Genomic DNA, 18,293 nt, shown 5'->3' on the forward strand with positions numbered 1-18,293 from the left:
GCAGCGAACGACTTCTTTTTGTTTCCGTATGTAAAAGATAAAATAAAAAGTCAACGTTTTTCGACACCTTAAGAGGCGGTTGATTTGCTCAGAACGTATGTTTTGGAGATGCCTCAATCAGAGTGGCAAAAGTGCTTCGACAATTGGTTCAAACGCATGCAAACCTGTATAGATTTGAATGGATAATATGAAATGAGTAATATTTGGTTTTGTACTCTAATCCCAAAAACCGGAGGACCTTCCTGTTAAGGTTAAGAGGTCATACTTGGAGCGATTTTTCCAACACTTTCGACCCCCAATCAATTTTTCAGAGCATAAAGTAAAAAATAAAAAAAAATTTTTTGACCCACCTTAAAAAGTATGAAGAAATAATGGTAAAAAAATGATAATGGCATTGCACATTCTTCTTTGCATTTCACCTTCCAAACAATTTGGACTTTTTCGTAACATTCTTTTATGCCTGTCTCTTTTTTTTTTTTTGTATTTTCAGCCAAAGCCGCCACTAAAATCCAAGCCGTTTTTCGAGGACACAAAGTAAGAAACACCATGAAGAAGAGCGAAACTAAATCCACCCCCACCGCTAGCGCCAACGCTGCGTCTGCTAACAAAAATGATTATAGCAAAACCGTTGCTGCGTCGGCGGCAGCAGCAGCCGTAGAGCCGGAGCCAACCAAAGCTGAATTAGAAGCTGAATTCGATCCCAATGACAAAGGTAAGTGGCGCTGTGCTTTTCACACACTAAAAACATGCGGAGTTATGCTGAAAAAAGTTTAAGAGTACTTTTAGTAATGTAGAGTAATGGAAGGTAATGGTAGGAATATGATAAAAGTTTTGCGGCAAACAGGCAGTAATCATACTCCCATATGGTAGGCCGGGTTCAAAAGTGTCCTTAATTTTCTTTTATGTTGCCATAGCAATTTAGTTGGTATGCAATTTGACCATAATGGCAAAAGTTTAATCAATGGACCAATTTGGTGGAGTAAATAAAAAATAAATCTGAAAAGTTTATGAACGATGACGCAAATTAAAAAAAAAAAAATGAAATTGGACTATAAAACGATAAATTGTGGTGGTAGTGGATATGGCTATTGCAGTAAAAGAGATACAATGTTGAAATTTCTGAGATGCCTGCATGAAGTCTAAATATGTCAGTCAGCCTAAATATAGGCGCACAAGTTCGTTAGTTTTTGAGCTATAGAACTGAAATTTTGCAAACGGTCCTTTGCTCTCCAAAAATTTGTTCATATGTCAGAACTACCGATATCGGAGCACTACAGCTTATAGCTGCCATACAAACTGAACGATCGGAATAAAGTGCTTGTAGGGAAAGCTTTTTTATTTGACAAGATATCTTTATGAAATTTTATACAGATTATTGAATAAGGCAATGCTACAACCACTGAACAAATAGTTGAAATCGGACCACTATAGCATATAGCAGCCATACAAACTGACCAATCAAAAACAAGATGAATATCTTTTTGTACGCTCTGATGTTATAAGCAATGCACCTCTGAAGGGTATTATGGTTTTCATACCTCCAAAGATCACCCTTTTTGACTTTTTTTTTTCGTTTTAACCCATATTAGTCAAAAGGCCTGCCCCAAACACGTTAAATATGAACACACAAAATTCATGTTATCTTTAAGTTTCTGGAACGCATATATGTCTCATGCATATACAGCATACACACACACATATAAGGAAGTTGCCTTCAATCAAGTTTAATTATCCTTGAAAATTGCATTAAGAATTAACTGTGTTAACAATTTCGCTCGGTTGTTGCCGTCAGCGGCAATCCCCGCACGCTAGTAGCAAATTGTGCGTTGCGTATACGCCACAGCGCACCCATACGTCAGCATTAGCCTTTGTGGGCGCACAACAATGGCTTAGCATATAAAGCAATATTGCACAAACACATACACATATATAATAATATATATATACTACATACATACATATGTATGTATTTATGCATGTGTCTATCAGAAGTTGTTAACTGCCATGCAACACCTTCACTGCCACTGTGCTCGCATTGCGCATAAAAGCTTCACGCTTTCGTTGAAAAATATTTCAAAAATTTGTAATTTTTTGTTTGACACTTGTCAGAAGTAAAAAAAATTAAAATTCGAAAACAAATTGCAATTAAGCAATATATTAATTTCTATCGAAAATAACGCACGAGTACACGGGTAACGTCATTCGATGACTTCGCTTATAAAACGCGTCATTCCCACATTGGATCGCATTTTGGTGCGACGTGCTGAGGCAGCCAACGTCACCAAAGGTGGCATTGTGCTTACCGAGAAGGGTGTGGAACGCATGGTGGAGGGTACTGTTGTGGCTGTCGGTCCCGGTTCGCGTAACCCGCAAAGCGGCAATTACATACCGATGGGCGTGCAGGAGGGCGATCGTGTGCTGTTGCCGAAATACGGTGGCACACGCGTCGACATGGAGGACCAGAAAGAGTATGTGCTCTATCGTGAGGCGGATATTTTGGCTAAATTGGAGTAGTCTATATTTAGCAGGGGCGGCAACGTTGAGCAAACGGGAGGATATTTGTAAAGCAAATTGATGAGCGGGTTTTAATAAATATACTTTAATTTATGGAATAAAATAAATTTCTTTGTTCATTTGAAGTGGAAGAGTGTGTGTGTAATTTTTATTTGAAAAACCATAAAATATTTAAACGCAATTCCGTAAGTTAAAGCGGCAAAAGTCTAATGGCAAGATTAAGGAATTTGAGGATTTGTCCACCGAAAGCAAAATCTCTGCAGGACTGCATATTTTCCCACTACCCAAGTTCTTGTCCACTTGGAGTTTGCAATTCAGACGACATTACTCTCATCTGCTGCTGTTTCGTAGCGGCAATCGAGACTATATTTGGGTGTCAACGTGCAGGTTGATTGTCGTGGAAATTACTTAATGGGGGGTCCTAGAGAAGTGCTGTTTCGATGGGATCGGACCATAGGGAAAGAATGTTCGATGAGTTGGATTCATGGGGCATGCAAAGAGGATGTTGGAGTCATGCAAGGACTCGAACTTCGGTATTTCGGAGTTGATTCTAGTTAAGTAGGAGCATTCGAAAGGAAGCTGCGCGTTGGACGATCTTTATAGATTAGTGAAGCAACTCTTCATCTGCAATGGATGGTTATTTGGCGCCAAGTATGTCATTCACTGGTAGAGAGTCAATGAGGTTATTAATAGTCAATGCTTGCCGCGTCCATTGTCTTGTCAATAAGGTATTCTGTGTCATCGCCATAGTCTAGAAATGTGCTTTTGAAGCTCTGTCTTCAAGCGCCGCTCCAAGCAGATGCTTGCAAGGAGAATTTCTGCGAAAGCTTCCTAACAGAAACTGCCTGGGGAGGAGATCATAGTGTTCCTTTACCGGAAACATACGGATCTCAGTGTTTGATGGAAGAAATTCAGAGGTGTTCTGGTAATGTAGGTAGTCCAGTATTCTGACCTGACAAGCGTATAGCTTCTTCGTCTGCGTCATACTGCATCCTGGCAGCCATACCATTGCTGTGTAGTTAGTGACCGGCCGGTCGATTACATTGTCAGTTATCTTTTCTCCATGTGCTGTCAATTAGCGACTTGAGGATTTTGTTGCGACTCTGTACTTGGCAATACTCACGGTGGTATGGGGAGTGAAAGAGCTTGCACTCGAGTGTTTTACCTAAAATTTTTGTGTAGTTTACAGTCTCTTTCTCTGCAAACCTCGTCTGATGTATTATAGAAACAATAACTGATACTATCATCTCTTCTTAAAACAGAACCCAATCCGCAAAGTCGCAAATTTTTAATCCGTACAACTCTGTTAGTCTCTTTACTAAGTTCACATAGTTTTAAACGTATATAATAGTATGCAAGGAGTATGCAAGGGGTGCTCGATTAATATTTAGCCTACAAAAAATAAAAATAAAATTTTAAATGAATTCAGTCCCTAACTAGGTCCAGTCATTTTCAGCACACATGTTATATAATAATGTCTATGGTTCACCTATATCTCACTGTATCTATAACAGTGCTTCTTGTGCCGTTATTTTTGTTATTAACTTGAGCGGAAGTTCGCTTTGAAGAAGCATCAAAAATAAATACAACACTGTCAGCAAAGGGCGCTCTTCCAAACTCCAAAGGCTTGCTGACAGGTCACACACATATACATATGTACTCGTATATATAGATACTCGTGTATATCACTCAAGTTTTTGCATTGAAAACTTCAAAATGGGCAAAGTTTTTGCCCTTGCTGTTGACAAGTACTTTCCCACTTTTATTCAGGCAGCTCGGCTCGGCTCCATTTCTAGCTTGTCGTAAATTTTTTTTTCGTGCATTCGTTTATATTTCAACTAGCAATACCATATATACAGTTATGCGATTCACAAAGCAAAGCAAAAACACTTGAACTCTGACACACTTCACACACAACTACACGCACGAGTGCCGCGTTATGTGTCACTTGCTTGCTGCCGAGCTGGCAAATAGTTGAAGTCAAACGGCAGCGCCGCCAAAAAATTAAAAATGGATACGAAGCCTAGTGTCTTGAGTGCAATAGTGGCAGCAGGGATGCCGCGAGGCATGATGTGGCATGTACATATGTTTGTGTTTGTGAAGAAAACTCAACGCTACAAATTATTGCTGTTGCTTGAGCATTTCGCATAGTTTGTCTTATTAACTGACATTGTAGTGTCTTTGCGTCGCCCTCGTCGCCTTCTCCACTTCATAACGTTACATGCTTGAATACTTTTATTTTTGTAGCGAGTAATTTTAGCCGAAATTGCTGTACTTTTGCGCGAAGTTGTCAACACCAGCGGCAAGCCAAGAATATTCAACTTGGCAAACAATTTATTGCAATTGTTGTTGTTGTCTACTATTGCTATTACCATTAGTTTAATTGTTGTTGCTTGTTGCTTGTATTCACGGTTTCTCAGTTGCATTGCCATAAATTTGCATTTGCTGTCAGTTGCCTCGCTCGAAATGCAACGGTGTTGGCGGCGGAAGTGACAGCGGCAACGCAGTCAAGACTTTGAAGTGTCACTGTGAAAGTGGCGGCAAAAGTGGAAGTGACAATGACAACCAGCGGCTCTGCGCCTTTGACAGCAGCACATAAACTGGCGTTTACACTGAAATCAGTGCTACTAGAGCGTGTGTAGAGCGTTAGCTAGCAGTGGCGGTGTAGTGTAGATGCAACTGTCAGACGTTAAGCAGCAAGAATTGTGCTGAGACATGCACTGCGTAATATATATATATATATATATATCAAAAAATATATATAATATACTTATATACAGAGTAGTCACGCCTCGTAGTGTGCATAAAAATAGCACACACATTTGTTTGTTGCTTAACACCTTCGCTCGGCGCAGCTCATTAGCTGCGTGTGACACTTGGGCTGTGCGTCTCTGACGCATATACTGTCAATCTAAGCGTGTAATTTTAGCTACGAAATACTTGTTTAGTCGCTTGCATGACGTATCCACTTGAAAACTTTGCACATAACGATTTCGTAATGAGATGGCCTTAATTATTTGTGATTTCACACAAAATAATATATGTTCGTGTGTGCTACTCATAACCTACAAATTGCGGCTTGACTTTTGTGTTAAGAAAATCTAAAAACGGAATTATATTTGAAAGCATTTAAAGTAGCTCTAAACTTTTCGCGGTAATGACAATGATATTATATACAGAATTCCATATAACTGACAATTTTGTTTCTACAACTTTAACGCCCGGTTAACATTTCACAAGCAAATTGCTTTAAAAAAAATCAGGAAATGCCTCGATATACACCCGAGATACACTAGGAGATCAGAAACTCCTTCGAATTACGTTTAAACAGCGTAAAACTCTATTGTGAATAATAACCGCTGTTGAACTTGTTTTCCAGACAAAGCAAATGAGGCAAACAGTGTTCCGAGAGCTCTCTGGTGCCCAATATTTAAAGCGCGATATGATCCATGCAGTCTTTTGAGATCTGTTTTTGCTTTCTTGCGCGTTTCTCGATCTGTCAGTACAAAATCGTAGACTTGTTTTTATTTATGCTCCATCCTTTTCGCTTTTAGAGCAACAGGCTGTGGCTCGTCAAAACCCGACGTGCGACCACATTGAAACTCAATAAACCAATTTATGACGGTTACCATTGAAAGAGAAGAGTCATCGTATACAACACATTTTGAGTTGACTGAGTGATTACCCTACCGAATACACGAATCATTTATTGAAATATATATAGTACTCGAAAGTAATCTATTAAGAGCGATTCATTAAATAAAAATGTTACAATATTTCTGTCTAACTTCGATTTATGGTACGGCTATTACTTCCTAGTAGATGATCACATTGTTGCACGGATAAGAAAAACATTATCGAGAATAGAAGTGCCCCATATCTGCTGCGAAGTTGTTAAAATAACATTTGCTACAGCAGTTTACACGAAAAAAAAGAATATGCGGTTTTAAACTTTGGTTTTAAGTTTAGTATATATATAATATAATCGGATTAAGGTATCTCAGTTATCAGCTATCTCAATTTAAATAATACAGAAAATGTAAGAATATGATAAAAACTAAAATGGCATTATATGGAAAGTAGGCGTGGTTTTGTAGTTGTCTGATTTCAACAATTTTCAAGCTGTAACATAAAGATGTCAAGATAATATTATACAAAAAATATGTGTATATAGGTCGAGTAGTTGCTGAGGTATGAGATTTCAGCTAAAGGTGCGTAATGCCACGCCCATTCTCTCATTTTTATACCGCATCATATGCAAATCTTTTATTCAATCCTAACCATTAAATTTAATGCATATGACTTCTTGTTGTGTTTTGTTGCTATCTCACTCTTCGACATTTTCACATTTTCAACATAACCTGTGAAATATAGGTTACTATCCGATTTCACGCGTTTTCACACTGTATCATGAAGTTTTATAAACAAATTATATCATTATGTTAGATTGGTTTAATTTTAGTAAATTTTGTATATATACCTATGAACCTATTGGAGGGTGAAATCATGGCTAATTTTCAAATAATTGTAACCCATATATGCCTTAGTTACCTAATAACACCACTTGCTATTTATACCCTAAGCAGAGTACTCGTATATTAAGTTCGCCACGATGTTTGTAATAGACAGAAGGAAACGTAGCAGAGCCTATAAAATGTATATATAAATGTTCAGCATGACGAGTTGAGTCGATTTCACCATGTCTGTCTGTACGTCTATCTGTATATGTAAGTGAACTAGTTCCTCAATTTTTGAGATATTGTTATGAGATCTTGCACACGTAGTTTTCTCCGCAAGCAGCTGCTTATTTGTAGCAATGGCCGATATCGTATTACTATATAGCTGCCATACAAACTGAACGATCGGAATCAAGCGCTTGTATGAAAAAGTTTTTCATTAGACGAGATAACTTCAAGAAATTCGAGAGAGATTATAAACCAAAACATCGCCACATTCCTTGCACATATTGTTCAAATCGGACCACTACAACATATAGCTGTCATACAAACTGAACAATCCAAATCAAGTTCTTGTATGAAAAACTTTTTTATTTACTAATATATCTTTACGATATTTGACACGGCTTATTGCCGAAGACTATAGTATAATCACCGAGGAAGTTGTGCAGATCGGATCACTATAGCATATAGCTGTCATACAAACTGTTTAAACAAAGGCTAGATAATAATCTTTTTATACTCTTATATGCGGTAAAAAATGCCCCTGTGAAGGGTAATATAATATATAATTTGGTTCAGCCGAAGTTATGCGTTTTTCTAGTTTTCTATTAACGGTATTTTCCGGGTGTGGAGACAAACGCAAAATATGAAAACAACTTGTAACTTAATCAAACTACTCGATTTGTTTTTGGTTTCATTGAACTAATGTAGCGCACTCAATTTAATTTTTCCCAAAAGCAACATTAAATTGCTGATTATTATATTATATATATATATACCATATATATATATACATATGTATGTATAACACTAGCCCATCAACCGACTATCTGCGATCAAGCTCTATGATGCCATTAAACAAATTAACTCCCCTCGCTATCAACGAGTTTTAACTTGGACGATTTCACAACAATAGCAACTATCACACTAATTGGCAACAAAACGCCAAATATTTAGTTATTCATGCTTTCTTACAACAACAGCAGTAAAAAATTACAACTCGTGCATGGGTTTAATTGCGAGGGCAGCGCTTGTGTTCGACTTTTTGAGGGCCAAAAGCCACGAGGCGGCGCGAATGCGACATTTTGAGTGCAAATGAACATTACATATAGACAGAACCACAAAAGCGGCGAACAAAGCAACCACACACACACACATACATACACACAGCAACATTCTAATGCCACCGCGCATTAGAAAAGAGCAGGGGTAAAGTGAGCGCGGCTGTGAGAACGCCAAACAATAGTGGCTCAATTAAAACCACACAACGACGCTGAGCGAACGCGTGCCTTAGCGCCGTTGCTTATGCTACTAACGAAAATTAATGTAAGCTGTGGCGCGTTACAGCAGCGCGGCGCTGTACAGCGGAAGAGCGAACGGGCGGACAGTTGAACAAAGAAAATCCTTTTATACCCGACACTTTTGCGGCTTTTATGGCTGGCTGCCATCAACAATTCGGTAGTGCATTAAAGGATCCACCAGCTGGTTCGCACTTTCCAAATTAGTACGTTGCCGAGTCTGTAGCCAAGCGGAGCACTAAAGCTGCCTGCGCGCGCCGTAAAAATCCAACAACTTATGGTCAGCACATGTTGGCACGCAGCCACATACACACAGCCGCATATACAATTTTACACACACATACATATGTAGCATGCTTTGTTAGGGGCTTTACAAGCAATTTTCGGAGCTTATTAGTTTGCACACTATGGTGTGGCAGTAAGGTCGACGCATATGCGTCTCATCTAGTTTAATTACGTCGAATTACACGCTACTGCAATAACAAAAAAAAAAAGCATACTTGTTGCTTTTTTCACCACTAACAAGCAATTTATTGCAGCAGTTCAATGGTTGAGAGTGCATAAAACTTGTTGCCACCACAACCCACCGCCCACATAGGCGTTTAGGTGCAGATGAAGTGTGTTGCATTAAAAATCAAAACTCATTTATTGTTAGTTATTTATCATTTATATAGCGTTAGTTGTGTTGCGGTTTTTCGGCAGCAGGAAGCAGGCACAGGCTGCAGGCTGTGGCACTTCCGCTCATTAGTTATTGGTATTTATGTGGCAACGCTTTGCAGCGGAAGCGCCGCAATTGAGTTTGTTTTATTATAAATATTTTCATACTAGAGCGAGTCGGTCGGAATTCCGCGGTTGCTACAGTAGATGTGGACTGCTTACTATACTTATCGGCGCATAGGGATGCCACTGCGTTGGTTGCATACTTAAATCCCAATAAATGTTGTGACGCAAACTCGAGTTTATTAACCATTTTGATGTTTACTCACAAACACTGAACTTTTGAAAACAAGTATCTTTAATAAAACTTTTTTTAATTTAAAGCCACTTTTTTTAATAATACGCGACAAACTCGAGTTTAGGTCCACATATACAAACAACGATAACGTTCTTTATATTTTTTTTCTATTTTTAAGTACGTTAGTAATGCGTGATAAACTCGAGTTTATTAGTCATTTTAGTGTTTACTCACAAACTTTCGATTTTGCAACAAAGACCCTTAAACTCCTTTTTTTAGATAATTTCACAAATTCGAGTTTAGATCTACATCCAAAAAATATTTCATTTTGTAACAATAAAGGTTCCTAAAATATTTTTTTAATTGAAATATGGAAATATTACTTTAAAAACTCGTGTTTGTTAATCATTTTAGTGTTTACTCACAAACTCTAACTTAAAAAAAAAAACACTTAAACTTCTTTTTATACTACGCTATATTCGAGACTAATATAATAAAATATAATTCTCTTAAACATTTTGGTGTTTACACACAAACTCTAAATTTTTAATAACAAAAAATTCACTTAAACTCTTATTTTTAGATTACGCCATTAACTCGAGTTTACACACACCGATTTTCGAAATAAAATAGAATTCTCTTAAACACTTGAAGCTAAAACCTCAAATTGATTAAGTATTTTGGTGCTTACTTACTAACACCGAATTTAAAGAACACATTTTTTTTAATTTTAAGTAGATTAATATTATCCCACAGACTACAGTTTATCAACTATTCTGGTGGTTACTCACAAGCACTGAATTTTGATATACAAAAAGAAGTTAAGCTTAAACTCTTTTTTGAAATTTAAAGTTTATATATGTAGCATACGCCATAAACTCGAGTTAGGTTCATACACATAAACTTCAAACTTTTATATTAAAAAAAAAATTCCTTACATATTTTTTTCTTTATTTTAAGTATACAAATATTGCGTGTAAAACTCGAATTTAATTAAATATTTGGTGTTTTCATATAAGCACTGAATTTTTAAATACAAAAAAGTCACTTTAAAACACCTTTATTCAATTAGTGTAGCTTACACCTCAAATTCGAGTTAAGGAGTCAAACATCGAGTTTTAAATAAAAAAAAACTTCCTTAAACCCCTTTTTTACTTTCAAGTACGTAGATAAATATTACGATTAAACCTAAAGGTTATTAACCATGTTAGTGTTTATTCATAAATATCGAATTTTGAAACAAAAAAAAATCCTCAAATAATTTTTTTTTATTTTAAATACACTAAGATTGCTTCACACTTAAAATTGTTTCATAAACAGAAAACTTTAAACGAGTACGTTAATATATTACGTCTATTGAACGTCAAGAAATATTTTTCAAACTAATTTAAAGTTTTCTTCTCTTCATATGAATATTTGGACTCCATATTTGAAATGGGATCGAATGTTTTACCACAACATATGAACAATATACGTATTGACTTTTTTCCACATTAGCTTATGAACCAAAATATTGATAGACTATGCGCGGTATTGATGAAATTGAGGGGCATTCAAAAATATGTTACACTCCGTACCTCCGTTGGTCTCAGAAAAAGTGGTTGGTGTCTTTACTGTGCGCTCTAACATGCGGTTGTAATCCCAGATTTTCGTAGTTCACGCTGAGCATCTTGTTCTTTCGAATCGCAGCTGTATAAATGATTTCTAGAAACTGAAACTCAGTTAATGGATTGTCAAAACTATAATATATAGATCTACACAGAAGAACAAAAATGTAACCTTAATCAAAATTAAATGCGAATCTTTCGCTGCCGTCGTTTTGAGTCCAAGAAGTAATCTCTCAAAAACTGTCTAAGTATATAAATACATTATGTCAAATTTAATGACAGTCGTAGCTAAACTAGGGACATTGGTTGTCATTTATGCTTATAACAAAGTATGACAATGCTTTCCAAGCCGCTTTTCAGTAAACTAATGAAATCATACAAATACAAACATAATACCAAGTGGCTACTGTAAACGTATGTTAAGTGCCATTTTCGTCATTAATTTTGACATAGTATGTACCGCGCTTAAACGGAAATTCGAAACATAGAAACAATAATTGAAAAGACCACACAACGTGGCATATCTACTCACACTACACACAAACTCAAACACTTGCACGGCAATTGTGTCTAACATCCGTTGCTCTACGCCACGCCCTAAATCTGTTAGTTCTACAAATGCTGTCAAATTTTAGTTGTCGCTTCTTTGTTTGCTATATTATTTATTGTTCATTTAGCGCTTGTCTATTTCGACCATTGTTCTAATTATCTATAAACTGCCGCAAACGGCGAAAAGCACAATAGAGGAGCTTCGCATATTCTTCTTCTTTGTAATCTAAACACCAACATATAACTAACTAGCTATTATCCTGTGGCTCGCCGCTCGTTTAAAAAGGAAGCGTGGCCTTGCGAAACCTTTGAATACAATTGAAGCAAAAGCGTATTGCAGATGATTTGATTTATTTCTTTACATGAAAATTTATTGACTGGCTACGCCCAAAGAGGGTATACAGATGGTACATGTAAATATATAATGTATTATATATTTAAATAAAAGAAACTAAAAATAGCACACCTTTTGTAGTATTCTCCAAAAAAATTTGTGTGAGATTATGTGTGTGTAAAGCGCCAATATTTTACTCTAAGCATTTACTTAACTAATTGCCTAATTAATATCCCTTACGGTTTGCCACAATTTACTCAAAAACTACTGTTGTTTTTGCTTTGGTGTGCATGTCTGGCTGTGATTTTGCTTTATTTGCTTATCAAAAATTTCCTGCGTCAGCTCAAAAACGTTTGAGTTACTTGAAGGGCAACAAAGATTGACGAATTGTAGTGGGAAAATGTATTTTTGTGTGCCACAGTCTAATTATATTATATTTGGGGTAATAATGCTCTCAGTATTGTTGTTTTGTGTTTGCGTATTTTGTTTGTAATTTTTTTACTAATGTTCATTTAGTAGCTGTGGATTTGAGTTATGAGTTAATTTGTTTGATTAATGACTCTCGCTTTTGCTTGTCAGCTGTTTCGTGGAAAAGCAGTCGTTGTGGGTGAATCTTTGACCATTTGTATTCCAATCAAGTATTTTGAACGTTAAAGGTATGAAAATATCGCTAAACACGAACGATTTTTTAGTGTTTTAAATTTTTTATCGATATTATTATGATATGAGTCGAGACGAGCTATCAAACTATCGATATACACAATCGATTTGAAAATTTTAATCGTATGTGTTGCGATTTCATGATATGAATCGAACGGAACTTCGCTTTCGCTAGCAGTTTCACTACCTTAACAACGCTTTGATTTGATAAAGCCTAGCGATGAGTAATTTTGTTAATTTCCAGAGTCTAAAATAAACGATATTTTTACAAAAAATCTATTGGTTTTTTTTAATGAAAGAAAAGTATACAAACTACTAACCAAAAAATAACAAACTATTAATAACCACAAATGTTTTTTAGCTTTTGATAAAAATATCGGTAGTACTATCGCATGTGATTCGACATTATGATATTTATCGAACCAAGCTTTGTTTTCACAAGCCTATTTACTGCCAACACAAAGCTTTAGTTCAAAATGCCTAGTGATGAGCAATTTTTGTTATTTTAGAAATCTATAATTATCGATATTCTCAAAAAACATCGCTATTTTTTCGAAGTGAGCTCAAAAAAACTAACTAACCTATTCAAAAAACTGTAATTAATATCGTTAGTTGTAAAAATGCATCACTCATCTCCTGCACTACTATAAATATTATAAATATTATTTACTGAAATCTCAGATCTATTTTGCAATACCAGATATAATACCGCTAACTTAAAATTAACGTTTGGCTGTTTTAAATGATAATCAAAACTCAAAATTGTATTCTACATATGAAAAGACCCAGATTGCTACAGCTCTTACAATCTTATAAATAAACTCTGAAAAAGGAAACTATTTGAATTCCTTTCAGCGGCAAAAGAAAGAAATAATAACCTACAAAAAATACTACAACGTTAAAAATCTTTTCTATACTTCGAACGACAGTCTTAAACGAAAATCGGTTGGTATTTCTCTCAATCGCTGTAAAAACCACTTTTAGCACTTGAAATGCTTCCGCGAAAGCACTCTTCAATAACGATCCATGTTGACCCAAGTTATTATAACTCACACATCACTCAGCCCAGCTAAAGTTCAGGTTTTTTAAATTTCTCAAAAACACTATTCAGTAGCGATACAGAAAGCCGGTTATTTGTTGACTTAAATTATTATAACCATTAAAAAAATTAACAAATTTAGTACCGAAAATTTCTTCCGTGTTCTCCACTCCTTATTCATACTCCATTTACCAGCTTAAAAGCACAGCAAAAGCTCTAGTTTTATACCTCAGAAAAGAGTTAATTGTTAATATCTTTCTTATGCAACATTTTTTAATACACTTTTTTATCAGGCAAGCTTTCAAAGCTCTGCACACCCTGCAAATGCTTGGTTGCTTTTGTAATTAAACATAATTTCATATTTAATGCCCTTATTACACAAAATAAATTAATATGGTATATGCTAACTTTTTTCATGGATTACATCTGCAACCCTTTTTCTTTTCTTCTTTGCTTAAAATTTTATGTCCTCCAGCCAGAAAACCCAAATGAGTAATATTTCGGCCTGAAGCTATAACACAAAGCACAGAGCAAAAAAGCCTTTCAATAACGCCAAAAAACAGATATACTAGATGTATATATTTTAAATTCTCTATGGTTATACATTGGCTTAGGTATAAAAGTAAATTATGAAACAGGGTGGTCCTTAACAATTGTAATTAAATTAATTATATGTTATTTTGATAGTGACTACTTTTTGACAGATAATCAGTATCATACAAGTATTTCCGTTAAGCGACCAGTTTTCCAGTTCTATACCATATTTTGTAAACGGTTATGTAAACTGTTTATATATAATGTGCGGTTTCGATTATGTCAAATTTAATGGCACTCATAGTAAAACTAATTAAAATGATTAAAGTTTTATTTTTATAACAATTTTCGGCAACGCTTTTCAAGCCAAAACAGCAACTCTGTTTAAGCTCACAAATACAAACAATATGTGACGTTTGTGAAGTTAAATGACTTTCTCGTCATTAAATTTGACGTAACACACCTAAAGTATATTTTATATGGTAGCGCAGACAGAGCGGCGTCAAGACATAACTGAAAAATTTTGATTTTGCTTAGTTTAATTTCATTTCGTTGTTTATATAACTGAGCAGAATTATCAGATTCGCAAAACGTTAGACTAAAACGTGATTTTGAGAAGCTTTAGAGTGCTCAGAGCGATAGTATGGTGTAAATTTCAGAGCGCTGATAAATTAATCATTTTTATAAATTCTACTGAAAACAATATTTGCGTCAAAGGTGAACTTTATATTGGCAATATGCATAATTTTTTATGCCGAATGTTAAAGATATGGACTTGGTTTCAGCAGAATATCTTACACTCTAAGCTAAGCATCAATTTTTGGCACAACATATTAAATAATGAATGAGAGGACAACTCGAAGCTGTCATATGAAGTTGTCAAACCGTTTTCTGGAATGAAAAATCGAAAATATAACGGACTCTTAAAAAATATGACGAGCAAGTCACGGAAGGACTGATTTAAGAGGTCAAGGGGAAGAGCAAAATTACTGAAAGCCTTCTATATAAAAAAATTTTTTTTCTTTCAATTTTATCAAGAAAAATAAAAGTCCATTTTAAGAATCACCCTGTATACAAGCATGTTTTTATGTTTGCATGTTTGTAAAAGGAGAAAGGCAAGCTAAGCTGCCGGTTATTTGAACCAAAATACTTTGATATTTAACTACATGCTTAAATTAATAATAAGTATACAACTATATACATATATGCTTCGTATGTATGCGACAAGGTGAACGCTGCTAACGCCAGCACCAAAACAAAGCACCGTAACGAACAGGAAAATTGAAGTTGACACACAAAAACAATAAAAGAAGCAAACATTGTAGCTAATAAATATAGGAAAACGTACGAGCGCTCAAATATCATAGCTGTTGCTGTCAGATAACGGTAAAATATATATGTATACAGCGGCGTATATGTGTTCGAGCGACATGCGCGTACCACTCAACTCGCTTGTGACCTTTCTAAGCTCCTTACTCTTTCAGCGTGCTCTTTCTACTTTGTTGCTATCCAAGCTCATCAGTGCTGCTATTGTTTTGCACAAGAGTATATTGATGCAGGTTTTGCTATTGTTATCTGCTGCATGCAAATGGCGATGTTTTCAAATGCATAATTGTGTTAGTGTTGGTACGTGCTCAGAGGCGTCTTTAATTGGTTTTCATTCTGCCGCTGGGTGTATTGGGTTTGTTTAAGGATAACGGCGTTGGAAAGCGAGAGATACTGGGAATTCAGCAAATTTAGAGTGTGCGCTGTCACATTTGCAATTTTACTAAGCTGGTCATATTTGAGAATACTTATATACTCGTACTTAGGCAGAAGTGGGAGGTATTATATCCGAAACTTTTATTACTTATACAAGTAAGTCCTTAACAATATTGGTCTGTTACACCCCTTTTTAATTATCTCCCTCCCTGAGTGTTTTTAATTCTGCACTTTGAATACTCTCTTCAAATTCTATAAGAAAGGAATACTTGTCCTACGGACGCAAGCTCTCCCCGGCAGAAAATAGTCTCCAAATGACTATTCCAGTTACGTAGATCTGACGTAGGAACCATCGTGGAAACCGAGGCTTTCAGCGTACACGTGTGTTCTCTTTTATTATAAATGGTTTCAGACAAGGTTTTAATTTATAACTGTGTACTAAGGCTAAAGGGTATGGGTCCTATATGAACTGCCTTATAGATAGAAAAAAAGTGCTCTCCGATCGAATAAATGTATTTCTGGCAATTGGGGTCTGTTCCAAATGTGTAGATCCGCATGTTATGGGAATCAAAAGTTACCGCGTTCTAGTCGGTTTTCTTTTATTATAAATGATTTCCGGCAAAGTTTAACCTAATAGCGGAGTAGTGGACAGCTAGTAAAGGTAAAGAGAACGGTTTCAAAATAGACTGCCGCCCAGATGAAAAAATGTTCTGCGTGAGAATAAATATCTGCTTCTCCTTTTGGAATAAAGTCCAGTTATGTATCAGATATGTAGCTCCGTATGTATGTTAGGGCCTCTTTTATTATACATACATGATTTTAGACAAGGTTTCTCTTTATATTAAAGTAGTGAGAAAAAAGAGAATAAGTCAAGGATAGGATGAAATTACAGAGAGCTCTTCGAGAGTTATCCTACCTACTTATCCTTTTGTCTAACGAAAATCAGTCAGGTTTAACACGCAGAAGAAGTGCCATGTTTTGCCAGAGTCCTTAGCACTCTAATGAATTTCGACAGAATTACAGTAAAAGCAAACCATTATTCAGTTACAGTGATGGCAACGACATAGCACTGCTAAACTAAATGACCAAACAGCACAAAATCTTTATAAAATACAAACCTAACCACAAGAATATTTGGCCAAGGATGTAACCTCGCTAGATAAACTACATATAAGACAACGTTCGAAATGAGCGTAAGAATAAGATGGAATATATTCAAACTTTATAGAGCAATAAGACGGTTTCGCAAAGTTTTGATAAAGTAAGTTGTGTGAAAAATTTTAAATCGATATCTCAAAAACTGAGGAACTAGCTCGTGCATACAGCAGACAAACGGACATGACTAAATCGACTCAGCCCGTCCACTGATCGTTTTTCTACCATATAAACTTTATACAGGCTCTGTTTCTTTCGGAATGTTACAAACATCATGACAAACTTACTGTGCGCCGTTTACAGTATAAAAACTGTTACGACTTCGGCGCATCCCTTTTCAACGTGCTCAAGTATGAACAGCCATACAACTTTGGCACCCACACACATATATGCGTAAGCATTTCACTTGGCAAGGATTTTAGCTGAAGTAGTACGGAGATGTGACAACAATATGCCTTTGTTATCATTAATATTACCACATTACTCACAGCCAGCTTAAACGCCTAAAGCTATGCTATTAAATTGCTTGTGCATAATGCCGTGTGTCTATTTATCAAAGAAACAACTTGGTGTGGCGGTCGGCCAACCTTCGTTCACAAGCAAGATATCCCAACCATCAAATTTAATGCTGCTGCAACACCACTCAACAACGGCAACAATTGGGAACACAGCCGGCCTTACGCATTGTGGCATATTTGCATAGCTACCACTGAAGGCCAACGGCTATTGTGTTCACAGTTATGTGTGCGTGCATGCGTTTGTTGGCTTAGGCGAAGGCCGCATTAACACCACTTGCCATTTTCTATTATTGTTCGGTGTGGTCGCACTGCTTGGCGCCTACAAGTATGCTACTTATTATTGTTGTTAATGTCAGAGAGTATTACGTGACCACACAGTTGGTCACAGGTTTGCATCGGTTTAAATATTTTAGCAGTTTAGCACCTATTGTCGGCCAACACTTCACCACTAACAAGAACAACAACAACATACTCGTTGTTCGGGACAATTTAAATATTTAAACGCGTTCGTTTTGCCTTTCCTCACTTCAATGTATCCGTTATCGCGACTTAGCTTTTGTTTTTGTTGTTTTGCTGATTTCGCATTTGTTTGCTTTCTTTTTCTGCAAAGCTTTTTATCTTCGAAAGTTTGTTGCTTCTTTTATTGTTGCAAAATTTACAATAATTTTTTTGTTGCTGTGATTTTCTTCAACGTAATCGGATTTTAGTTTTAACTGACGGCTTTTCTCGGTGGTGGCGTTCAAAATTAAT

The 18,293-nt window shown here is 36.0% G+C and overlaps 2 protein-coding genes across 6 annotated transcripts in view; both read left to right on the forward strand.

Annotated features, from left to right (window-relative positions):
* igl (igloo) overlaps positions 1-18,293 on the forward strand; it is a 163,185-nt gene that overhangs the window by 117,510 nt on the left and 27,382 nt on the right. For all 5 annotated transcript variants that reach the window (XM_036375115.2, XM_070109041.1, XM_036375117.2 and 2 more), the window contains one exon: positions 491-712. In XM_036375115.2, coding sequence (XP_036231008.2) covers positions 491-712 — 222 coding nt within the window. The remainder of the gene's footprint in view (positions 1-490; positions 713-18,293) is intronic.
* On the forward strand, positions 2,065-2,645 carry LOC106621396 (10 kDa heat shock protein, mitochondrial). Its single transcript, XM_036375152.2, has one exon. The coding sequence runs from the start codon at positions 2,206-2,208 to the stop codon at positions 2,512-2,514; it is 309 nt and encodes a 102-aa protein (XP_036231045.1). The 5' UTR covers positions 2,065-2,205; the 3' UTR covers positions 2,515-2,645.

Source organism: Bactrocera oleae, chromosome 4 (assembly GCF_042242935.1).
Source record: "Bactrocera oleae isolate idBacOlea1 chromosome 4, idBacOlea1, whole genome shotgun sequence".
NCBI lineage: Eukaryota > Metazoa > Arthropoda > Insecta > Diptera > Tephritidae > Bactrocera > Bactrocera oleae.